The 23,270-nt window shown below is 34.0% G+C and overlaps 1 protein-coding gene across 13 annotated transcripts in view; it reads right to left on the bottom strand.

Moving 5' to 3' along the window:
* The window catches only part of FRYL (FRY like transcription coactivator), a 171,636-nt gene that overhangs the window by 40,324 nt on the left and 108,042 nt on the right, over positions 1-23,270 (bottom strand). For all 13 annotated transcript variants that reach the window (XM_080589906.1, XM_080589917.1, XM_080589907.1 and 10 more), the window contains 22 exons: positions 22,516-22,753; positions 21,692-21,877; positions 21,516-21,602; positions 20,414-20,682; positions 19,827-20,022; positions 18,244-18,368; positions 16,788-16,845; positions 15,646-15,737; positions 15,186-15,358; positions 14,581-14,741; positions 13,926-14,036; positions 12,862-13,016; positions 12,519-12,618; positions 11,260-11,428; positions 9,761-10,020; positions 8,777-8,917; positions 7,085-7,253; positions 5,977-6,061; positions 4,144-4,256; positions 1,907-2,057; positions 1,434-1,537; positions 530-715 (listed from right to left, as the gene is read on the bottom strand). In XM_080589906.1, coding sequence (XP_080446032.1) covers positions 530-715; positions 1,434-1,537; positions 1,907-2,057; positions 4,144-4,256; positions 5,977-6,061; positions 7,085-7,253; positions 8,777-8,917; positions 9,761-10,020; positions 11,260-11,428; positions 12,519-12,618; positions 12,862-13,016; positions 13,926-14,036; positions 14,581-14,741; positions 15,186-15,358; positions 15,646-15,737; positions 16,788-16,845; positions 18,244-18,368; positions 19,827-20,022; positions 20,414-20,682; positions 21,516-21,602; positions 21,692-21,877; positions 22,516-22,753 — 3,329 coding nt within the window. The remainder of the gene's footprint in view (positions 1-529; positions 716-1,433; positions 1,538-1,906; positions 2,058-4,143; positions 4,257-5,976; positions 6,062-7,084; positions 7,254-8,776; positions 8,918-9,760; positions 10,021-11,259; positions 11,429-12,518; positions 12,619-12,861; positions 13,017-13,925; positions 14,037-14,580; positions 14,742-15,185; positions 15,359-15,645; positions 15,738-16,787; positions 16,846-18,243; positions 18,369-19,826; positions 20,023-20,413; positions 20,683-21,515; positions 21,603-21,691; positions 21,878-22,515; positions 22,754-23,270) is intronic.

Raw genomic sequence — 23,270 nt, 5'->3', positions numbered from 1 at the left:
TTTCACAGTTACATATAAAATACATAATTTCCTGTATAATTGCAATAATGTAATATTAAGGTGAACATTAAAATGCAGGACCTCAAAAGAATATTCTTTTGAAAAAAATAAGAAATTAATAGCCTATTAAACAATGACAACAGACTAAAGTCAGAAATTCAAAGTTCCTGTGCACAAGAAATGTAAATTCTTGTGGTTTTTTGTTTTTGTTTTTTAAATTTTCAAGGGCATCATAAAAACTGCTCTATTACAGATCCAAAATGTAGTTTCCTTCGTTTTTTCTATTACTATACAATTGTTCAGCTGAGCTCCCAGCTCTTATGACTAGGCACAAAGTGCTAACATGAAGTGTACTCATTTTGATTTAATTAAAACCTGAAGAAATACATTTTAACCAGTCAGACAGGGTTGAAACAAAATACACTTTCCAAGGGCTCCAGAAAAAAAATATTAGAAATAACAGAGATTCTTAATAATGCCTAGAAGAAAAGATAACTTTCCATGTAATTTTAACAAGCCTAAAGCATACCTGTAAAAGTATAATCTAGATGTGTAGTTTGCTTGACAGTAAGCACCCTGGATTCATTGAACTCTCTGTTTCTGAGCAGGACAGAAGCAACAGACTGGACATTACTACCGGATCCCATCACTATCAGAAGATGCAAAAGCAGTCGTTTACAATGCTCATAGACTTCAGGGTGACAGTGGTCAAAACCTACCAAAAAAGGAAAACGGAAAAGTTTTATTAAAATCAGAGGGAACATATAATTCAATTATTAAAATATAGCAGTATTCAAACTGGTATGTTATACTTCACCAAACAACAGACACATAATTCAATAAGTGAACGCAGGATTCCTACTAGCTATTGAATTTAGTTCTTTCATCTTCCCTTAGATGTTTTTTCAGTGTTCAAATATATACAAAAAAACAAAACAATTTAACAAACACGAATATATCCTCTTGTTTCTTACACAGGAGTAAGATTAACCTGTGCTCTGTATTATAACTACTACAAAAGATAAACAGAAAGAAGAAAAAGTTGAATTTCATTTTGTCTTCTACTCAGAAAAAGTGAGAAATGTAGCTCCATTGGAAAGTGCTTTTGAATGACAACAAAAGCTTCTTTAATTATATTCATATTAATCAAGCTGAAAGATATTTAGGTGAATTCTTTTTCAAAACAAAAAGGAATACCATTTTTATTTTTTGAAAGTGAACTTTCAAATATTCAGGTCATAACACCTTTATATAAGTCTGCATTATTTAACAACACAGTGGTCCTTTCTGTGTTCTGTCCTAAAGTTGTGTTTGTAAATAGTAACGAGATTTAAATACAACAGGAAACATTAATTCAAGTGTGGAAAAGAACAGCTATGTGAATAGCTACCATTTCTAAGTAACTAGAGATATTTCTATAAGAATTTAGTTACCTATAAAAATTGCATGAAGCAAAAGATGCAAGTATCCTCCCCATTCTACCTTCACACTGTGGTCAACTATCAAGTCAGTCAGAAGGATCACTGCTATATTGCATCTAAAAACAAAAATAAACCTGTTAGAAGAACATAATATATGACCTTTATAAAGAGCCGCAAAGAGCTTAATATGCTACTGAACACTATTCTTTCAAGCCTATAAACATCAACCCACTTGTATTAAGGGAAAATATGTATACTCACAATGAAGACAGAAAAACTCCAGTCTTCCAAATTTAAAGGCTTTAAAATCTTAAACTGTTAAATAAGTAAAACCACAGAAAATAACTGCACTATCTTTATCTATTATCTTTAGATTGACTAACTTTAATCTACTATGTTTAAATTACTACATTTGTACAACACAAATTAAAAAGTAATGAATTGCCATTGTTAAATAGTTGTTTAACAATTGTTGAACCAGTTACCTGTGAAGAGACATGCCCGGAGGAGAAGTTTCAGGCAAGTAATCCACCAGTGGTGACCAGCAACCTCCAGTAGGTGGAAAAGGTAGAGGCTCTCCTTGATTGTGCTCCATCACCTTCAACCGCCAGTTTGAATACAGAGGCATTGAATCACCTAACACAACAGATAATTAAACCAGAAAAATAAAAGTGAATGCAAACAAAACATGTATTTCTGTATTATATAGACAACTAAAGACTGTTATACAATACAGAAATGATCCATTTCTGTATTACATAGTCTTCTAAAGAAGTATTTTAAAATTCTTAACAAGCTGAACCCTGGGGAAAAAAAAAAACAGAAACCTAACCAAACAAACAAAAAACCAAAAACTACAACAAAAAAACAGCTGTAAACAGCAGTTGGACAGTTAAGGATGATTCTACAGAAGAAAAACATATAATTTATATGTGCAGAGTAAGATTTTGTTGAATAAGTTCATAAATGTGATGGATGCACATAAGGAACAAAAGGCGAAGTTATCTAGTAGAATTTCCTTGAAATTGAAACCTGATGTAAGATAGAAAGTTAAGGCTGGGTCCCAGGACAGTACATAACTTGTTTGGAAGAGTTGCATTTTATTATAGGCTAATGATATATATTTCTCAAGAGTGTCTCTTTATAGATCTCACTAGCAAAAATACATCAGTCCTACATTTCCTACAGGCCTGATATATGTGGTAACTCAGAACTTACTACTTTTTCAGCATCTCAGTGCTTGAATAAAAGTCACTGGCTTAGAAATCAGTACATTTTTCAAGAAGACAAAGAAAAGCAATTAGTTTTTGATTAAGCGTGTTTCAAAATCCTTGGAAGAAACACATCAGTTATTTTGTATGAGAGTATACTGTGTTACACATGCAAAATATTCTTCTGTTTTTAAATGAGCCATGTTAGATTTCAGAACAATCTATTAAGGGCAGAAACAGAAAGGAGACTGCCTCAACCATCCAGTCTGTCAGTGATTCTACCAGTTGCCCTTTCAGAAGGGTGGCTAAAGATGTTTCGGAAGTTCACACACTTATCAGCTCATTATCACCTTCTTGACTCGAGGTGACAAACTTCTCACTGACAGAACATTTGAATTATCATCTGCTTCAGCATACCCAGTCTTGCTACCATAATTAGCTAGCAAAAAATAAAAATGACCATGACTATGATATTAAACATTGCTCTTCCAAGCAATAATAAATACACTGCCTATCCAGAAGGTCCACCAAACTGTTACTAACCCAAAAGTGACAAAAATCCATAAAACTGTAGCAAATCCACATTGCCATGTCCAGACTTTACAAGCTCTACAGAGGACACTATGTTCCATGTCCTTGAATGTGGCAGTAAGAATGACCATATTCATTCTAAGCTTTGTAGTCTACACAGACTCAGTTATTAAAGAGGACATTTGGATTAATACTGTACATTGTTGCTCCAACATGTGACACACTATACTGACATGCAAAGCTTTTGGGCAATGATAATTTGGATTACTGTGGTACAATAGCAGCCACAGTTAAGCCTGTGTTTCAAAAAAAAGGCTTCCAAAAATAGGAGGAGTTTCACAAGAGATTTTTACTACTTTCCTTACCCCTGCACCTCAGAAAAAAACAGATCATAGATAACAATAAATAAATTAATAAATTAAAACAAGCTTGAAAATTAATTGCAGGTACAACACAATATTCTTCTTCCCTGCTATATTTTCCTTTGATAAGGATTTTTTGAAAATTTTGTGTGTTTTTTTCAATAGGCCAAATACTGCTATTGTTTAAAAGAACAATTACTAATTTATTTTTTTTCTTTTCTATCATCTTTTTCTCATTCATCTGTGTTTCCTCCTGCTAATCTCTCTTCTGTTTCTTCATCTTAACTTTCTATCTCTGGTGTTGGTAGTGGCAAAGAAAATGAAGTGAAACTGTTCCACTTGGGATGATGTTCACACCTCATTCTAGAGGACAAGGGAAGGAAAGAAAGCATGGTATCTTCCTTGCACTTGCTATTATAAATCAAATGTACGCTAGATTTCAACAGCAGAAATAAGACTGGGGAATGTAAAAAAATAATTTTTTTTAAAGGATTCATGCAAAAGCCTCATTATTCGTCACTGATATTACCTATTTCCTCATGTTTCACAACCTTCAGCAAAAGTATTAATTTTTAAAAGTTTTATTTTCTACACATAGAAATAATTTTAAATTATTACTTTTTTCCTCTTCATATGATCCTCCAGAGCTGCTGCTGTAGCGAGATTCTAGCCTGTGGTGCTGGCGGTTTAAGTTACTGTTCAACCCACTGTAGATGTCTAGATGTACATAGCTGCAGGAACAAATAAAACAGCACTAGTAACTGACATTTTGCAATAAAAATTAATCAATCAGGGTCTCTCAGTAAAACCGTATATTAACAAAACTGTTATGCCAAAATATTTAATCTTACAAGGACAATTACATAATATGATGCCTAAACGTCTCAGTTGCATAAGACCTCCTGCAGCAATGCTATAAAGAGGATTCAAGGAGGTAATCCAGTACAAATTGTATTTCTGTTAGATCATCCCATTAACATTTAGATATATTAATATGTTTTACCATTATACATTCTTCTCAGTAATAACCGATCATTGATTCTATAATCTGGCGCAGAAGTAAATATATATACAGTTCAGGTTTGTCTTAATTCATTAATCTGACAAACTAGAACAAAGTCAGAGAAACGAGAGAGCTAAAAGCACAATTTCCAAGCTGTTTTGACATAGTTTCTATAATTCCCTCCTCCTTGCAAGTCCAAGATATACACAGTATATCATATCAAAAAGTATTTACCCAAGGGGGGTCTTTGACAACAATACAACAGATGCCAAAACCTGCACAGACTTTGAAAACTGTGTTCATTACTTTAAAAGCTTGTTCATCTCCAGGCCTCAAAGCAGCCAAATACCTGTCTGTACCTTGCTAGGACAAATTCTGGATGACATCATAGATTTCACAATCTTCTATAATTTATTTCCAACTTCTTAAAAATTAATTTGTTTTAATTGAAGTATTGGGCATGTTTCTGTCATTCTACTTACTAGTCTAATTATATTGATATAATGGTCCCAGAAAAAAAAAAAAAAAAGGCATTCAAAGGGGAAAGTATATTGGTATAATTACAGAAATACAATTACTTTTGTATTCCCTCTAGAAATATTTACTAAGGTTCTGAAACAAATCATCACAAAATAAGCTGATTGGTAACCTACCACATCATAGCTACCATACAGCAATGGCCTGTGCACGTTTTCCATTTTAATCATACTAATTATAGAATCTCCTTTTGCTGTAAAGTTGGCTAGCTCACATTGAACACACAATGAGAGCAAGCCCATAGGCGGTTTTGAGTCCACACCCTGACTAATTCCATGTCAGCTGTTTGCTTTCCACCACCCTCACACCAGTACCACTGTTTGGGAAGTTTCTCCAAAAAATCACTCTAAAGAACCTCAAAAATTAAGAGAGAGAGGCATCTGTTTCACAGCTAGCTGCAAGGGATCTTGCTACACATAGCAGACATTCAAATACTGTAAATGGGAGAATAAACTGCCTATCAAAACGTGGGCACTGCTGATTTCTTGTGAGTTCAGAAACCAATCTGTGAATTGGCTATGTAACTAAACTGGTAACTTTTGCCTTCAATGTATCCATACCCACCTACAATATAATCTCTCTTATGTAAACATATACAATCCAGTGTAATAAGCAGCTAAATTAGACATCTTTAACAATATAGCTAAAGCAATACAAAGCCTGACCTGGATTGATCCCTTATTTTATTCAGCTTCCTGTAAAGGTTTTTGAGTTCAAATTACAATTGAGGCTGCCCATGTTAATCCCAAATAGATTTCCCATTCTAAAAACAGATTGTACTCACTTATACAATTTACATACATGTATTTTCTGCAGTGTAGACATACCTAAAGACACTGACATGCTATTTATAGTAGCTACCAGGAATTCTTGTAATTCAACTAGTAACTGCTTTTTGATGAGATACTTACTTCTCTTCAATACTTTCTTTTATACGTTTACTGTCAGGGTTGCCATCTGTGGGAGCTACCATTGTATTGCTACTAGAAGTGGTACCTGTGACAAAGAAAGAGATCGATAACTGAATAAAAAAGAAAAGCAGTCTTAAGCAATACACAATGACCCTTGTTTATTTACATGTCCATGCTAAGAGCCCCAACCATGCATGCACTGCAGCAACAAATAGAAAATATGCAGCAGAAACTACTTTCACAGGGGAGGAAAAAAAAATGTTTAGACAAGAAAATTCTGAACTGCTACCATAATTTCATTAACAGGAAAAAAAATCAAAAGAATCCATTCCAGGAATCTCTGAGTCTTCAATGTAAATTAAGTAGAAAGGCTTGTTTTCAAGCAGGATCCAGATGACTCTTTCTTTCTTTCCTTTATGCTATACTCTATTCATCTGTAAAATGCACTTGAACTTTGGTATGCAGTTGATTCAAACCAAAAACAGATTAGGGATTAAAATATAACAGCAGCGTGTAGTGAAACTCGCATCAATCTCTTTTTAAGAGAAACTTGCAAGCATCACACATAATAGATGACCATGATTAGAAATAATTTTGCAACCTCCCCACATTTTGCTATTCTCAATATATATACTCAATATAAGTATTGTATGTTAATTGTTAATTATTTCCAAATAAATTCTCCTAAACAAATTCACTTAAACACCCTCAAATACATTTTTATGGATGCAGTTTGTCTATCTAACATAAGTTTATATGGATTTAAAGTGATGTAAATTGTCTCAGTTGTTTAGCTGAATGGACATAAAAGTGGCATGTTGAGGGTAAACAGTGCAAGATCTGAATGCAGACAGTCTAACATATACACTGATACAAGCCTATTCCTTGTGAGACTATCACATGTTCTTTAATGAGAACTCTGGATACACCAGATCTTGTAAATCTTGTAGATTTGTACCGTAGACCTTGTAAAATAGACTTTGTACTGTAACTTACTTTTAGAAACAGAACATTGTACTCCTACTAAATAGTCACAGATAACTTTAGTATTTTAAATGATTGATAATGACATGTTTATCATTGATAGCAGTAATAGTTCAAATCTCACCTGAAGTGACAGAGGGGATTTTATAGCTGGAAGTAATGCGGTAATATGGTGGATTATCCATGTGGGTGACTCCTGAACTGACAGGATCTGTAAGTTGAAGTTCACTCACCAGCTCTTCCAGTAGTTGCATTGTTTTGTCTCTACCCAAATAGACAATAACTTTCTTTACCTGCCATCAAAAACAAAGTATATTTATATAAAATAACATGTAAATAAACAAAATTCTTAATGTAGTCAACTGATTTAAAAAAAAAGAAAAAGATTTGAATACCTCAACTCATTAGAATAAGGATCTACCTGTATTGCTAGTGATGATACCTGTAACTGACTTTAGCTCTAAAAGCAAACAAAATTGTTTCATAGCTGGAAACAGCAGCAAGCATCAGAAAACATCACAAAAATAAATCTTAGTTCAATAACAGTTTGTTAAGAAATGAAAGAAAACGGGTTTTTCTTAAAAAAGTTTCAGCAGCATCTCAGATTAAAATTAGAGAGAACAACACTGCAAAAAGCCAGTCAGATGTGTTGTTCTATCATTTCTTTTTGTACTTCACATACATGTTCTATAGAGTTTTTGATTTGTAATGAAAACAATGAATGTTGATTAAGTTCAATCAACAAACTTAAGATTTCCTTTGTAAGAACAGAATATTATAGGTCCTGATACTTGGCACAGATTCCTCTCTCTTCCTTCATTTACTTGATATCTACCTTTTCGAACTATTAGCAAAACCTATCGTAATTCTCTAATGAAAATGTTTTTTAAGGAACTTAATCTTAATTCTTCCAAATGAACTTAATTTATGTCCATTTTGTATTTGATTTGCATATTATGATGGAAAGGAGTTGCTCAGTAGACTGATGCAGACTTACCAACCTGAGTAAATTGCAACAGTAGTAAGTTTCATGAACAGAAGACTACCCACACTAAGAGAAATTATTTTCTTAAAAATCATTTGATTCTTATTACAAATATTTCTATCATTTATCTGATCAATGGCAGGCCTCTATAGTTGCAAAGGTTCTACAGGCTGATCTTTAAGAATTTCAGTATACCATGTATTTATTACACTGAGAAGTATTCCTTGCCTCTAGAACTTTTAATTGAAATAGCAAAAGGTTTTCTTGCCAGGGACAAGGAGCGTCCATTTAATCCTATAAGCTTATTTCTAGATTTAGTACACTAATCGCAGAATGGTTGAGGTTGGAAGGGACCTCTGGAGGTCATCTGGTCCAATCCCCTGCTCAAGCCAGGACACCCACAGCATGCTGCCCAGGACCATGTCCAGGCGGTTTTTGTGTATCTCCAAGACTCCACAGCCTCTCCGGGCAAGCTGTGCTAGTGCTCAGTCACTTGCACAGTGAAGAATTGCTTCCTGATGTTCAGAGTGAACCTCCTGTGTTTCAGTTTGTGCCCACTGCCTCGTCGTGGCACTGGCCACCACTGAAGAGAGCTTGGCTCCCCACTGTTTGCACCTTTCCTTCACCTATATGTACACGCTGAATTCCATTTGTTCATAGTATTCAGTGGTCATAAAATATGGAATGACAGTATTAAGCTGTTAGCAGTCTGGATATCAGAAATCCTGCCTCTTTTTTTTTTTTTTTAATTTTTAGTGATCTTTACTGTTAGAGACTTGAATAATTTTTAAAATACTTGTAATACTAAGGAGACTCATACCATATACTTACATAAGGCAAAAGGCTGGGTTCACTGTCCACTCCACAGATACTGATTAGGAAGTGTAGAATTATTTTCAGATTCTTTGGCCAGCTGTCTGCCAAAGTAGTCCAGACATTTTCAATCTCTGACCAAGCCACTTCATCACCATACTGGAAAACAAAATAAGTATCTCTCCTGAAAACTCCAGCAGAAAACAATTTTTGAAAGTGGTCTATATTGATTTAGTGACACAGTCAGAAAAGGAGACATTAATCTTGTAAAAAGCTGTTGCCTTTTTAACATTCCAGAACAAAGTTTTCACATGTGTTCACTTTCATAAACAAGTTCTTTCATAAACAAATTCTGGAAAAAGCTATTTATTTATATATGTGAATATATATATTTATCTGGATATTTTAAAAGTAGAAAATTTAGCTAAACATTTTATTATTTATTTTGCACTCAAAAAAATATATAAAATGTATGCTTTATACACTATATAATACATATATATAAATTTGGCAGAGTTCCATGCATCCCAGTTGCTGACAGTTCTGAATAAAATTCCATGGACCACAGGATGCCTAGAGTCTTTAATTTGTGATTTAAAACGTAATCACACATCAGTAGGATTCAAAGACAAAGAATTGGCAGGAACACTGCAAGTGGACAACACTTTTTCTGTGCTGGAAGTTGCTATGGCAGGAAGGGTGAGGATCAATCAGCCTTCAGTAACAAAATCTGTTCCAAAACTCCATTTTAAGAGCATAAGTATAGAGTGAACTGGGCATTATCTATTCAGTCAGATGTCTATATTGAAAAACAACTTATATATTGTTACTACATATAACACTTACTGTAACTCTTATATTACATATTTATCCCAATATCTCAAAACTATCTGGTATAGCTTGGGTAAGTAAGCCAAGAAATATGAACAGTAACTCGTAAAAGTTTCTAACAGTATCTCTGATCACAACAATTCCCTGGAACACCAGGTAATTAGATTTTACCTTTGCAGTCATATACATCAGATTGTTCAGAACCATAGCTGTAGCCTGTGGTGATCCCCAGCCTTCTCCTCGTAGCCAGCGCCTACTGTTCACCATCATTTCTCTGTCTTTCAAAGAATCTTCTTCGTCTTCATCTTGCCGCCGAATGGTTGGCAAAGGTTTCAAGTCTACCAACTCAATATTGTTCATCCATGGCAGCAGATAATGCAGCATCACCTGTCTTCCAGCCGGGTGAGCTGTTTGGATTCTCTGGCTTACTTCTGTCATTCAAAAATTACATATATAGATAAATTGAAAATCAATAATTAGAATTGTTTTGGTAATAACAACAACCACCACGAACCCAGTAGATCTTAAAAAAAAAATTAAAGTAATGCTGGTACTGAAGTGTTTTTTTTCTTTAACTGACAAGTGCAATTTCATAACGATGAAGACAGTCTTCATTAGAGCAAATTGAAGACTGATGGCTAACACTATGGCTTAAAAAACTAAACTAGTTTACGGTTATACACACACACAACTATACACATACAGAGTTGCACACACAAACACAAAAGTGCATACTGGGTTCTGATAATTCTATAACTGTAAATTGCTGGAAGTTCTGATCAGGTAAGCTTAGTAGATATCTCTCCACTTCCTGTTTATCTCATTTATCAATTTTTGCAAAATTTAAGCTAGTTTTACTCTATTACAAGTTTTTAAAATTGAAAATGGAAAATAGAATCCAATCACTATTTGCCAGTTTCACTTGTGTAAAGAAAAGGGCACAAGCAGTGCTTTCCAGGGAAAAAATGAACCATACGGAAAATGACGTGCAGTACAAGTTACACCCACACAGTGAAAAGTATGGCAGACCAGACTGATGAGTAAGGTTCCAGCACTGCACATGTATTATATAATTAGTAAGGACAAACCAATTTAAGTTACCAAATGGGAACTGTAGAACAGCCTTTTGTGTTTAATAAGTCTTAAGAATTAGTAGCTAGAGCAAAATTCCTCTAATTGAGGAGTGAATTGAAAACCTAGAGCATATAAAAGTATACCGATTTTGGCAAAAAAAGCATTTAAAATTTTTTCTTACATTAGTCCTAGTTGTTTAATTGATGTGAGAGGTTACTATTTTTCAATTGTTTAAAAATGCTATGGAATATTATTTTTAAGCAATCTGCAGTAAACAAGCAAACCCTAGAAAGAACAGCAGAAGAACTTTGAAAATCAGTTGGAAATTATGTCACTAATACATGAATTTTCCTGGATACTAGAAAGTCAGTAAAATATCTTTGATTCATTGTTTCCTCTTTAATGTATTCCAAATATGAGTAAGCAAAAAATGTTACTCAGTAAATTCCATTTTCTCCATTCATTATGAAGATGTTACCTTGTGGCCCTGATTTTAGTGAATTACATATAAATTAATTATTGAGAAACAAGAACTACGCATTCTGTAAAATATTTCTGACCCGTTGAACTTTTTATTTATTTATTTTAAACCATACCTGAGAAGATAGCAAGTGTTAGTTCAGGATAAGTCCTTGCTAGTTCTTCTGACAGTTGATAATATGACACAGAATACAGATGTGGTAAAGGAGAAGGCTGACTCAAAACCCCATCCGTCCTCTGAACTTCCAGTTTGTGAGCATAACGGAACATCTTTGGTTCCAAAATCTGTAATAGTGATGTTCAGACTTTGACGCTACGTATAGAGCTATAATGGAAATCTTTATAAAAAAAGACTTTTAAAATTAATGTATCTACTCTCATTTAATGCCTTCTATCTAGATAGATCTCCATATATTTACTGTATTTGCAAACAGTGAGGCAATTCCACAGAACAGCGAATACTTCATTTGATGATCCTCCAGTGATAAATTTCAAAAGTTTGCTTTCTCAAAATAGATCGCTATTAAATACATATTTTACTTTCTTCTATTTTTACTCATTAAATACATATTTTAATATAACAAAATGTAACATACTATTGAATATTTGTATTTCCAAATAATATAGATTTCTGCTCATGAGACAAGGACAGAAACAATGTAATATTTGATGTGCCAAAGATGTAGCAGGAGGCTAAAGCAGTTTAACACTTAAAGTTAATTTTGGCTGATCTTAAGTAGTAGCATTCACTTGAGAAGAAAGATGAGGCTGAAAGGGAGAATGCTGTGAATGCTGACACATTAATAGAGGTATGACTTCAGTAGGGACTTCACTGCTGAATTTAGCTAACAGCAAGAACCCTGGGAAAAACCTTTGGTCTGAGCCACAAGTGGTACAGATATATTTTTTTTAAACATCAGTGCTGCCTGTAATATACAGTTTAACCCAAAAGGATCTTGGAAAGCAATAAACATAAGTAAACAACCAACAACATTTCCACTAATATCTCTCCATGTCAGCAGATGAGATGATGTTTGGCATCAATGAAAAATTAGAAAACTGTTGTAGGGCCAAATTAGAAAAATCTTCTTTATGGTTTTGTATGTTGAATAAGCACACGTTATGAAAATATAAGTCTTGAGTGTTTAGTTCTTGAAAACAGACATTTCTACTGACATCTACTTATGCCAAGTAAGGATCTGAGCTAACTATGTACTAAAATAGAGAAGAAAAATATACAACGCATTTTCTTACTGAAAGGACAATTACGCAATACCAGAAATATCTTCGTGTTTGTTTTTGTTTTTTTTAATGCAGAGAGACCATTCTTATTTTAAATCCAAAATAAAGTTTAAATTAAAATTAGCTTACAAACCTGTAATAGTTGCATAGCAACTTCATAGATAGCCCTAGTAGAATCAGCTGCTTTAAACAGTATCAGATTTAGAAGGGTCACTGTATCACACTGGTAATCCCTAGAGAAAAATGCAAGCATGAAATAAACAAAATTACATTTGTCTTTTAAAATTTGAATTTATTAAATAAAGGCTAATTCACAGGTGATATGATATGGCACAACATAATATTTCAACAAGTTTCTCTAGTGACATACACACAGACAGGGGTGATCTCTATTCTTTAGGCGAGGAAAAAAAACATTCTACATACAATTACACTTTGAAAATGAAAGTTTGATGTTTTGAAAAATGCTGTAATACCTGTTTTGGAACACGCTGGCTATGGCTTTAAAACAGCCAGCTGCTACCCGCTTGGAACCTGTGTAACACCGGTCTACAGCCCAGTACATGAGGTTACTCTGGTCAGGGTTGAGTTCCAAGAGCAGCATAACTGCCTCGCAGCCCAGCTGGTGAACCTGTATTCAGAAATGAACCAATTAAAAATAAAAATAAAATAAAAATAAAAAAATAAAAAAGGCCAACTTATAAAAATGGCATAAAAAAGGAAAATAGATATTTAATCCAAAGTATCTGTAACATACAAAATTTGTTCCAGCTAAAAATAAGGAGATCACAGTTTAAAATAACAAAAGATAATACTATCAAACTGTTTAACGTTCAACTGGTACACACAGACATAGATTACTGAAGCAAATAACTAGATAGCTCTCTTGATATTTTTTTTCTCAGTTCCAAGTCTATCTTGTGCTATTTACTCTTTCCTGTACACTGATCTGAAAGCATCAGATACAGAAAAGCACTTAAAAATAAATAGGAATTCCACAGTGGCATACAAGTGATTGATCTATGTGGAGACTTACATGTTCCCTTGAGTCTAAGTATCCCACTGGAGCAGTAATTTTATGCAGTCATAGTATCAGTACAACGGAGGCTCAGTCTTTTAGATGTAAAGCTTGCCTATTTACATGTAAAGCTTGGTCTTCAGAATTCCATAGGACCCCCGATAGACTCTGAAGTCTCACAGACTTCATGGTAAAAATCTTGTCTCCTTTAAATTTATAAAGCTTCTGCTTATTGTTACAACTTAACCTAGCTGATGAGTTTATAAATGGTAAATAATATGTTTCACTCCTTGGCCTTTCCTCTTCAGTTCTGTTTTGCCTGTGCTTAGACTGTGATTAGGAACTGCCTTCCTCAACTTTGTGAATGCACATATCAAGGAAAATGCAAAAATACACCCTACTAAGACAGCTTTGAGTCTAAGCCACTCTAATGCCTTTGGGCCAAATTGACCACACAACTCATTAACGCATATGTTGAAAGCACTGAGAGTTGCAAACCACTATTTACATTGCCTTTATTACCTTTTTATCCTGTGAATCCAAAATATTATCCAGCCATTTGTATAAATAGCCATCAGATGAGAGCCCAACATTATCTGCCACAGGGCCACAACACAGTACAGCAGACATAGCCTTTAGAAAGTAATTGAAACACATTACATTTTAGTAACTTGGATACAGCAAACGTGCTTTTATCAAGCCCATTAAAATACCAGAAAACTAACTTCTATTCAGACACAGGAAGAAAACTAAGGCTAATAAAAACTATTTAATATCTTGTTCAAGAAATAAAAAAATACAGATCATACCCTTCTGAAATCCCAAACAGAAAGAATTGTCAAAACCAAAAAGCTGACATATGCAAGAGTTGATATGCCAGTTTTATTGCTAATGAACTTTTACATGAAAGCCTTTCTCCTTAGGCAACTGAGGACTAAAGTCATGGGAAGTCAACATTACTAGTAGTTTTAAGAAATTCCTATAGCAAGTGTAATAGTTTACAGTATGGAAAAAGCTAAGCAGTCAACAACAGGCAAGTAGGTAGAACAGAGAAAGAATTAAGTCATAAATGACAACAAGGATGTGAAAACCACCCCCAAAAAGCCCAAATGTTAAATTTGCATTAACAAAATCAAAATGGGAATCTACTTCCAAAATTTATGAATTGCTAAATTACCTTTAATGCACAGTATTGGTGTCTTTTTATTTGCATGTTCCTATCACTGTATCTGTCCAGGGGAGTAAACATGATACTAAAAGGACCTGCCCAATGACTGAACAACATAAATAGACTGTGGCGTAGACTTTGCTGTGGAAAGACACTCCTTCTCTGGTGGACTGTAAGAAGAGCACACACAGTTAGACGTACTTTTTTGCTACTGTTTTAGAATAATTGTTTGGGTCTGATTTTACTTTTTGCACTTTAATATAAAAGGAAAAATTAAAGATATACTATTTCAGTAGCATACTAGCTGGATGTAGCTTCATTATAGTCCTGTTGAATGACACTGACGTACAAAAACAAGCTGCTTACTAGTCTAAAAAATTTAAATGCACTGTCAACCAACAGGACTTCTGCTAAATGAGAAAATTACTTGTATCCTTCTGTAACAGTACCAAACATCCCTCCTAAAAACTCAGATTGCTGAAGTTGCACTCAAAACTGGTGGTCTAAAATATTTTTACGCAAGTATTCTGAAAATTCAGAAGGGTTTTTTGTTGCTTTTTTAAAAAATAAAATAAAATCACTTTATCAGAATATATTATGATGTTTTTACATACCTGGAACATTTTGAATGATATTTGCCACTAAGGCACTAAAATGGCATCGGATATCTTTCAATGTATCAGAATCCTTTTCATTTTCTGCTTCTAGGAGTTGTCTCGTTAGATCAACGTACTCAAGTAAAGTGTTGTTGAGGGAATGTGTTTCATTATCAAGGCCACCACTTGCACTTAAAAATTAAAAAAAAGTAATCAAGCAGTATGATAAATTTTATATATACGTATATTTTTAAGGAATACAATCTTTACTTTTATTTATTTAAAAGAAGTAAAACATTATCATTGCAAACACTGAATTAAAAGTAGTTTATTCATCCAGCTTCTGTTATTAGCATAACAGTATATTCTTGTGTATTAAAACTCACTGAAGAATTTTGCATGCTTGTTATATTGGGTCATAAGAATATTAGTAACTTAATTCAGAAGCACAATGTCTTCTCATCAGTGCTGCCCCTACCTGTGACTAATGACACCAGCATCTGCCAACAGTTCAAATATTCGTACTAGTTGTACTCGTAAAATATCTCGACGCCTGCGTCGTTTCATGTTCTATTCAACGAGGAAACACAGAATTAGATAAGTGGAGAAAAAAAATAAAACTGAAAATATAAAACTGCATGGCATATAAAAGCATTATTATATTTCTACTAAACTGGCATCAGTTATCTGGGGTATCAAACTTCTAATATAGGTTACCAAAATTACCAACAATTTTACTGGACCAGACAGTAAACAAAAGCTATCCCTGTTGTAACTGCAAGATATACTTGGTTTACCATCACACATATTATCAAAATAATACACTTTTTATTTTATCACTCTCCCGTCAGAAAGCGAGACATAAAACAATGAACTGAAGTACAAACACCAATCTTCCTACATACTTGTATGCAAGACTAAGAAAACACACTATAGCCCAGTAACATTTTGAAACAAAAATGGTGTTTCTTCCCATTACCTGTACTTAATTACAAATTTATTACTAATAAGAATATTAGCAATAAATACTAAGAATATTTAAGACAAGTAAGAACAGTTACCACAAAAAATATTGAGTAACCATCTCATTGCATATTATTTCTATGGATACATACAGAGGCTTCTAAACCTTACTGTAAAACATGCTCTCCATTAGAAAATTTTTAGTCATACCAGTCAGACAGGTGAGCTTACAGCCATTTTTGTTTTAAAGAACTAAATAAAGCTGGTAGACAGTAGAATTCAATCCTATGTCTTAGGTACCACTAATTGCAGGCATATTACTGATAATATAATGTAAAACATTAAAAACAATATAAAAAAAAGGTAAAACTATGCTGAGGTAACAGGAATTAAAAGAATATGGAAAAGGTTATAGTCATTTTTTACTCATTTGAAACAAAACTGTACTTATACAGGAATAATACAGAACACACACACACAAAAAAAAATGAAACACTTCTAATGTAAACACCTCAAAACAATTTTTTAAAGTAATGTTTCACTTTGTTACCTGGTATAGTGACAGTTTTTAGGTGCAGAAGTTAAACAACATAACTAACATTTATTTACTACCATTTGTGAGAAGATAGATAGAACTGCGTGAAAATATTCAATTACCTCTGGCCTTCTTTCAAGTGCTTCCTTAATTATAGGATGTAATTCTTCTATTAGTTCCCTGAATTAAAATAAAAGAATTAAAAGGATAATAACAATCATTAAATTCACATCTCAACTAAAAGATGTTTCACAGCAACTAGTGTTAAAATTTCACTTAAAACACCCTTAGGTTTTCTTTCTTTACCTGTAGCTTTCTGAAATAAATCAGTATTTAAAAAGAGATGTTTCTGAGAAACAGATTTTCCTAATTTAAAGACAGACCAAGGACACCAAATGGATGTCTCAATAATTATCACTAAATTTTCATTTACCAAGTATTATGGCATATTTCTATCAGAGATGACTTTCATTCATTTGCACATTCAGGGTTTAACAAAGGCTGATGTTGCAAACAGATACTATTAGGAAAAAAAAAGATGTTGGCAGCTTATCATACTATGTTCCTTCAGTTGTCATGATGCATTTAGTTGTTAATAAACATTGCTTCTCTAAGGTCGATTAACAATATGCTGACAGACTAGTCAGATTAGTCTCTATGAAAAATGAAAAGCACCATGTTTTGATGCTGTGGTTACATTCCCAATTTGTTCTGAAGCTCCAGTCTTTATTATTACTCATTTCCTTCTGCCAAACTGCAGCTATCTCATGACTCTAAGAAGGAGGACAAAGGAAGGGGAAAGAGATCAGTAGATACGAGATACATGCAGACAAGGTAAAAGCTTGGATAAAGCTTACTGATTTTACTTTGATAATCAGTACGGTACTAACTACCTCCACCACTTTAGATTTGCTGGAGCATGATCCACATTTTTTCTACTTTCTGTGCTGTTCTAATTTAGACATAACAAAAGCATAATCCTCTTTTCATGGTACATGACTGACTCCTCTGCCACACCATTCAAGGTCCTCCTTCAGGAAATGCATCACAGTCTTGGGAAAGTTGCACAAATTTTTGTGGTCTGCTCAATTATAAGAGACTTAAGTGTGGTTATGGATAGTTTCATACTTTCTTTCAGACTACAAAAAAAAGAATTTGGAAGATATTTTTTTTTGGTGGTAAAACATACTAAAGGATCAACTTTCAGTGGAGAGCACAAGACACCTAGACAAATTTATGTGATTACTAACAGAAAACAAAAGAAAAAGAATATTCTAGCAGGTTTAAGTGGTGTTATCAATAATGATTTTAGTAACTCTACATGATTAACATTTCAAATGTTAATAGTCCATAGTCTGTTCTTTCATAAGGAAGCCTTAAACATCAATAAAGGCATAAAATAATAAAGTTAGTTCAACCTCTTGTAATCATTGTCACACAACTAAGTGCTAGAAAAGACAGTGATAATCCATTTTCACAGATTTTTAATACTTAAAAAAGCTGCATTTTTTTTTCTGTGCTCTATTTCCCTAACTTCGTAATCAATTAGCATAAAAACAGATGAAACACAGCAATTACCTAAAAGCTCCTGGGTTGGTCCTGCCAAGTCCCAGTACAAGGGATTCTGTAATTTCCATGCTCTCAGAGCGCATCATCGGAACTATGTGCTTAAACAAGGAAGAAGGGGATGGAATGCCAATGATCTAAGAAGAAAACCAGAATGAAACAGAATGAAGCAGTTACCTGACACTTAGGTGGTGACATTAAAACATGCTGTAATTACAGATTCTTCTCACAATAAACACTGATTTGAACTATTCGTGATAAAAATAAAGTTTTTGATCTTTGACACGCACAACAAATTTCTAAAATAGTACAAAACGCACATCCTCTCTCTACTGTGATCAAGAGGGCTGAAGATAATTGTGAAGGCCTCAGAAAAATCAGTATTTAACTTCCATAGTCTTTACTGTTTTTTCACTTAATTTACAAACCTCTGGGGGAGATCTCTTCCCATCTGTTTGGTACCCACTGAGGCTCTCTACTGAGTACATAACAGAGTTGAAATAAGATTATTACTAGATCGGTTCTTCTCCAAGAAGTGCTGGGAATGCAGCTAAACAAAATCTTCACAGTCGGCTGAGAAGCACAGTATCAGAGATCTTTGTGATATTCCATGAGTTTGAAAATCAAATGTATAATGTGACCTGTAGGGTTACGTGGCTAGCTTTGGACAACATGTTTCTGAGGCTCTTCCATGCTTATCTTGAAGACGTTCTGACTATAGGCATGTTTCTCTTTTCAGGGAAAATCTTTAATGGGAATTTTGTTACCTCTCCAATTCCCACTTGCATATTAATTTAAGAGGAGAGCCTACAATCATCATGCAAGATCTTTTGGTTCTTTAAAAGAAAAAGTAAACCTGTTGAAATGATGACGATGACTTGTATGTTTAATGTATCTGGCCTCCTTAAGAAAAGGAAGTGGACTGCAGGTGTCCCCCTCCTTCTGCCCTCAAAGAGAATAAAGTTGCGGTCTGCAGTTTCTCAGATTTAAGGGAAGGATCTTGGTAACAAACAACCGGAATAGGCTGCTTCTGCCAAAAACTTGCTGCTCAATCCATGTGTTATCTTCACTTCTACTCTATCTTCTACAGGAAGCCAAAATGAGAAAAACAAAAAGCAACAAACAACCAAACTGAATCTGCAGGTGATATGAAGTAATGCAGACAGAAAACTGTCTGTGGTTTGGAAAAATATAACAAGATACATCATGCCTGAACAGATCACTGCCTCAGTTAGTGGTATGAGAGGTTACTTGCTCAGAATTACTGAGGTGTACTGACAGAGAAAAAAAAAAAGAACAGAAAACAAAACATTTCCTCATTATCACCAGATAAGACTTTGAGACTGGGTTTGCATTTTCATTACATGATTAGATTTTGCTTGAAAAAACATAGGCAAAAAAGTCTCTACAGCACCAAGCGGGAGAAGTGAACTGAAACACTATCCTAAACAAATGAAAGACAAGTGTATCCCAAAATATGTTTTCAGATTAATTACACAAGCTTTTAAGAATCATGATAATTATACGTCTTGCGTATTTCTCCTTCAAATAACATGTAGTTAGAGGTATTTATAGTAAGCATTAGAAGAACCTACTCTTGAATCAATGCTATAACCACTGTCAGGAGTAGACGCCAGCGTCTCAGGAGGGGAACATCTCACAGACCCAGTGGAAGTGGAAGAGTTTGAAGAAGATGCTGCACTGCAGCAAAGAATCAGGTAGTTTCTCCAGAGCCCAATGTAGGAGTCACTGCTTGTAGTAGTATTCACTTTCTTTGCATTGATAGGGCTGCTATTTAAAAAAACAAAAACAACACCTCAATACAGTAAAAAAAAAAAAAAAGAAAAAAAAGCTCACCAGGTTTCATTTTGTTTCTGCATTTAATTTATTTTAAAATTACATATATGTCCTTGTTTCCACAACTGTTAACATGGTAAACTCTGAACAAATTATTCAGAATAGACCTGTACATCAATAACATATAATAGTCAAACTTGTTGAACTACAATATTGCCAAACGCATGAATTAATCTTTACAGCAGATAATTTTTCTTCCAAATACAACTGCTTCAACTTTTTGTTACATAAAGCTGAATTAAACCCATAGAAAATACTAGCAGTGCACGTTATCTCATTGAAACATAATAGCATTACAATGATGATAAATCAAAAATGAGCTTACTTTATATCCACTTGTGGAGACAGCAGATGGAGTCTGGTATAAGCAAATGTCCAAGCATAGCTTACAGCTGTTGGGCAGTGTTTTGGAAGATTTTCCTGTTTCATAAAACTTGAAAGGCTTATAATCCATGGATCTAGGCCTTGAGTCACATGTGCAAATATCCATATATGCGATGGACTGACCACATCAAACTGGTGGCTGATTGGGGAGGAACTCCAGTCAGCCAAAGTTTGTAAATCTATTGAACTGGGACAGTAGAGTAAAGTAGTCTGTGTGTATTTGGGAAAAAAAAAAAAAGAAAAAAAAGAGAACAAGAAAAAATTATATCCGTGCATATTAAGTAACATTCTTTCATTGTTAAATACCTAATAAAATCTTAAGTGTCAAAAGCATACTTGTGCATACATAAAGACACATTACTTAATTAAACTTAATTCATATTGTTTTAGAGAAGTTCCTAATATGGCCAATGACAGAAATACACTGCTTGGAAAGGAACTGGATATTAGGTAATCGTAAATTATAAAAAAAGCTTTTTGACTCATGATTCTTCCAAAAGATTCTAGACTCTTAAAGGCTTACTACTGAATTCCAATTCATTTCCTAATCCCAAACACAGAAAAGCTTCTCTTTGATACTTAAGATTTAAACATAAATATATAATAAGGAATTCAGCTGTTATTTATTGATACTTATGGCTCTCATCATGGATAAAGGACACACTGCTTGTTAGACACTATATAGCTGCAGAAAAAGCCATTGGCCTTTCCTTCCAATAACTTGTGATCTGTGAGTCAAGTGGAAAAAAAAACAGACACAGACAAAGGTATGTGTGTGTGTCTGTGTGGTGGTGGACACATTATTGATGAGAAAATGTACAATGATGTCATCAGCTTCACAACATTTCTCAATTTTTTTGAGACCCTGGGAGGGCTTTTTTTTTTTAATGCATCTTTTTTTTTTAAAAAAAAGGTAATAAATAGCTGACAAAATTAGTCTGAATGTAATGACACTGATTTAAAATACATACCATTTATTTGTGACAAACAGATTTAGAAAAATACATCACCTTACATCCAAACTAACACGAAACCTCTCCTACCTGATCAGCCCCAGTAAGATGTATGAAACTCTCCAGGATAGAAGCACTTAGTCTGTCCATTACATCTATAGCCAACTCATCATCACTCTACAAAATACAAAGCATAAAGAACTCAAAGTCAAGAAAAACACTACCCTTTCATTAAGGAGTTAAATGAATATGTCATCAGCTCTTACCTTAGAAATTTCTAAAAGTGTAAACAAGGCCCTTATTTCTCTAAGCACACTGACTGCTAATCTTCTGGTTGCAGGCCTTGTGCTGCAAAGAATGACCAAAGCGAAGCCTTCCACCACATGAAATACATTGGAATAAAGGGTCCTCTCCAGAGGAAGGGTATGGGCAGCCCCGTTGGATACACCACGCTAAGAAATAGATCACGAAAGTTAAACAATTTAAGACAAAAGTAAACACAGCCAAGTTATAGTTCCTTTATTAGCACTTACAGAATTAATTAAAAGGTATTTAGGTCTTGTTTGGATACTAGTCATATTCTACATTATGAGAATGACATTATATCAGCTACTTGGTATTTTTTTTGTCTCTCTCTGAATTGAGTCCAAACAAATACCACGAGAAAGTCTTTCTTATTTCACTTCCTTACATGAATTAGGTGGTGAAGGCAAAATTAAAAATAAGGAAATCACTCTCTCTTAATACCATATAAAATTATTTGAACCCCTTCTATTTCTTACTAAAAAGTGGTGCTTTTTCTCTAGGTCCACTGTTAAACACTGCTGTTTAATGTATTTCCAGTCCCGCGCATTGACTTTTGATGTAAAGAAAAATGTGGCAATGAATTAGTGTTTAGAGACTACATAGTAATATTATACTAAATTTTTCTGCAAAAATGTTTATTTAAAATAATAGGTCTAAAAATGTTCATGCACTGTAAGAAAGTAAACTGATTTTTTATTATTTAACTGAAACAATAAAGCATACTAATAAAATTGTATGGAGATTAAAATATATTTAAATACCAAAGGACCTTATTTAAAAATACCTGAGAATCTTGGGTTTTATTGTGGATTTGGGCTGCTTGTTTCCACTGATTTATGAGCTGCACTAACATTTTTACTGCATTGTCAAGAAGCGTTGGATGGACATCAGTCACTTCACGCACAATAAAATATACAAATCCTGAAAGAACATCTTCCCGCCAATCTGGAAAATCAAGCATTAATGCTTGGAGAGTATTGAAAGCCAAGGCACGAAGTTCTTCATCCATATGAATTGTCAGCCTGTTTAGAAAAAATACCAGTATCATCACCCTAGATTTGCATATTTTTAACAAGCCTTTACAAATTAAAGTTTGGTGTTAACTCTACTTTCTTTACTGTACAATGTAGACTACTTCCACAAAGATGCATCTCTGCACTGTATACACCAGAAATTGGCTACTAATAGAAGATCCTGCTACCAATACAGTAAAATAACACAAGGGTTCATAAAACTGAATATGAACATGCAATTTTCAAGACTGATCAAATTTTTCAGATGTGCACAGGTCTGGGGCCCCCAGCAAAGGAAGGATGTTGATCTGTTAGAAAAGGTCGAGAGGAGGGCCATGAAATTGATCAGAGGGCTGAAGCACCCCTCCTATGAAGAAAGGCTGAGAGACCTGGGGATGTTCAGACTAAAAAGAGAAGGCTCCGGGGAGACCTTATTGCTACTTTTTAGTACTTAAAGGGGGCTTATAAAAAAGATGGAGAGCAACTTCTTGCTCAGTCAGATAATGATTGGACATGGGGTGGGGTG

This window comes from Anser brachyrhynchus (assembly GCF_964034855.1).
Source record: "Anser brachyrhynchus genome assembly, chromosome: 4".
Classification (NCBI taxonomy): Eukaryota; Metazoa; Chordata; class Aves; order Anseriformes; family Anatidae; genus Anser; species Anser brachyrhynchus.
This window is presented reverse-complemented; position numbering and strand designations above follow the sequence as displayed.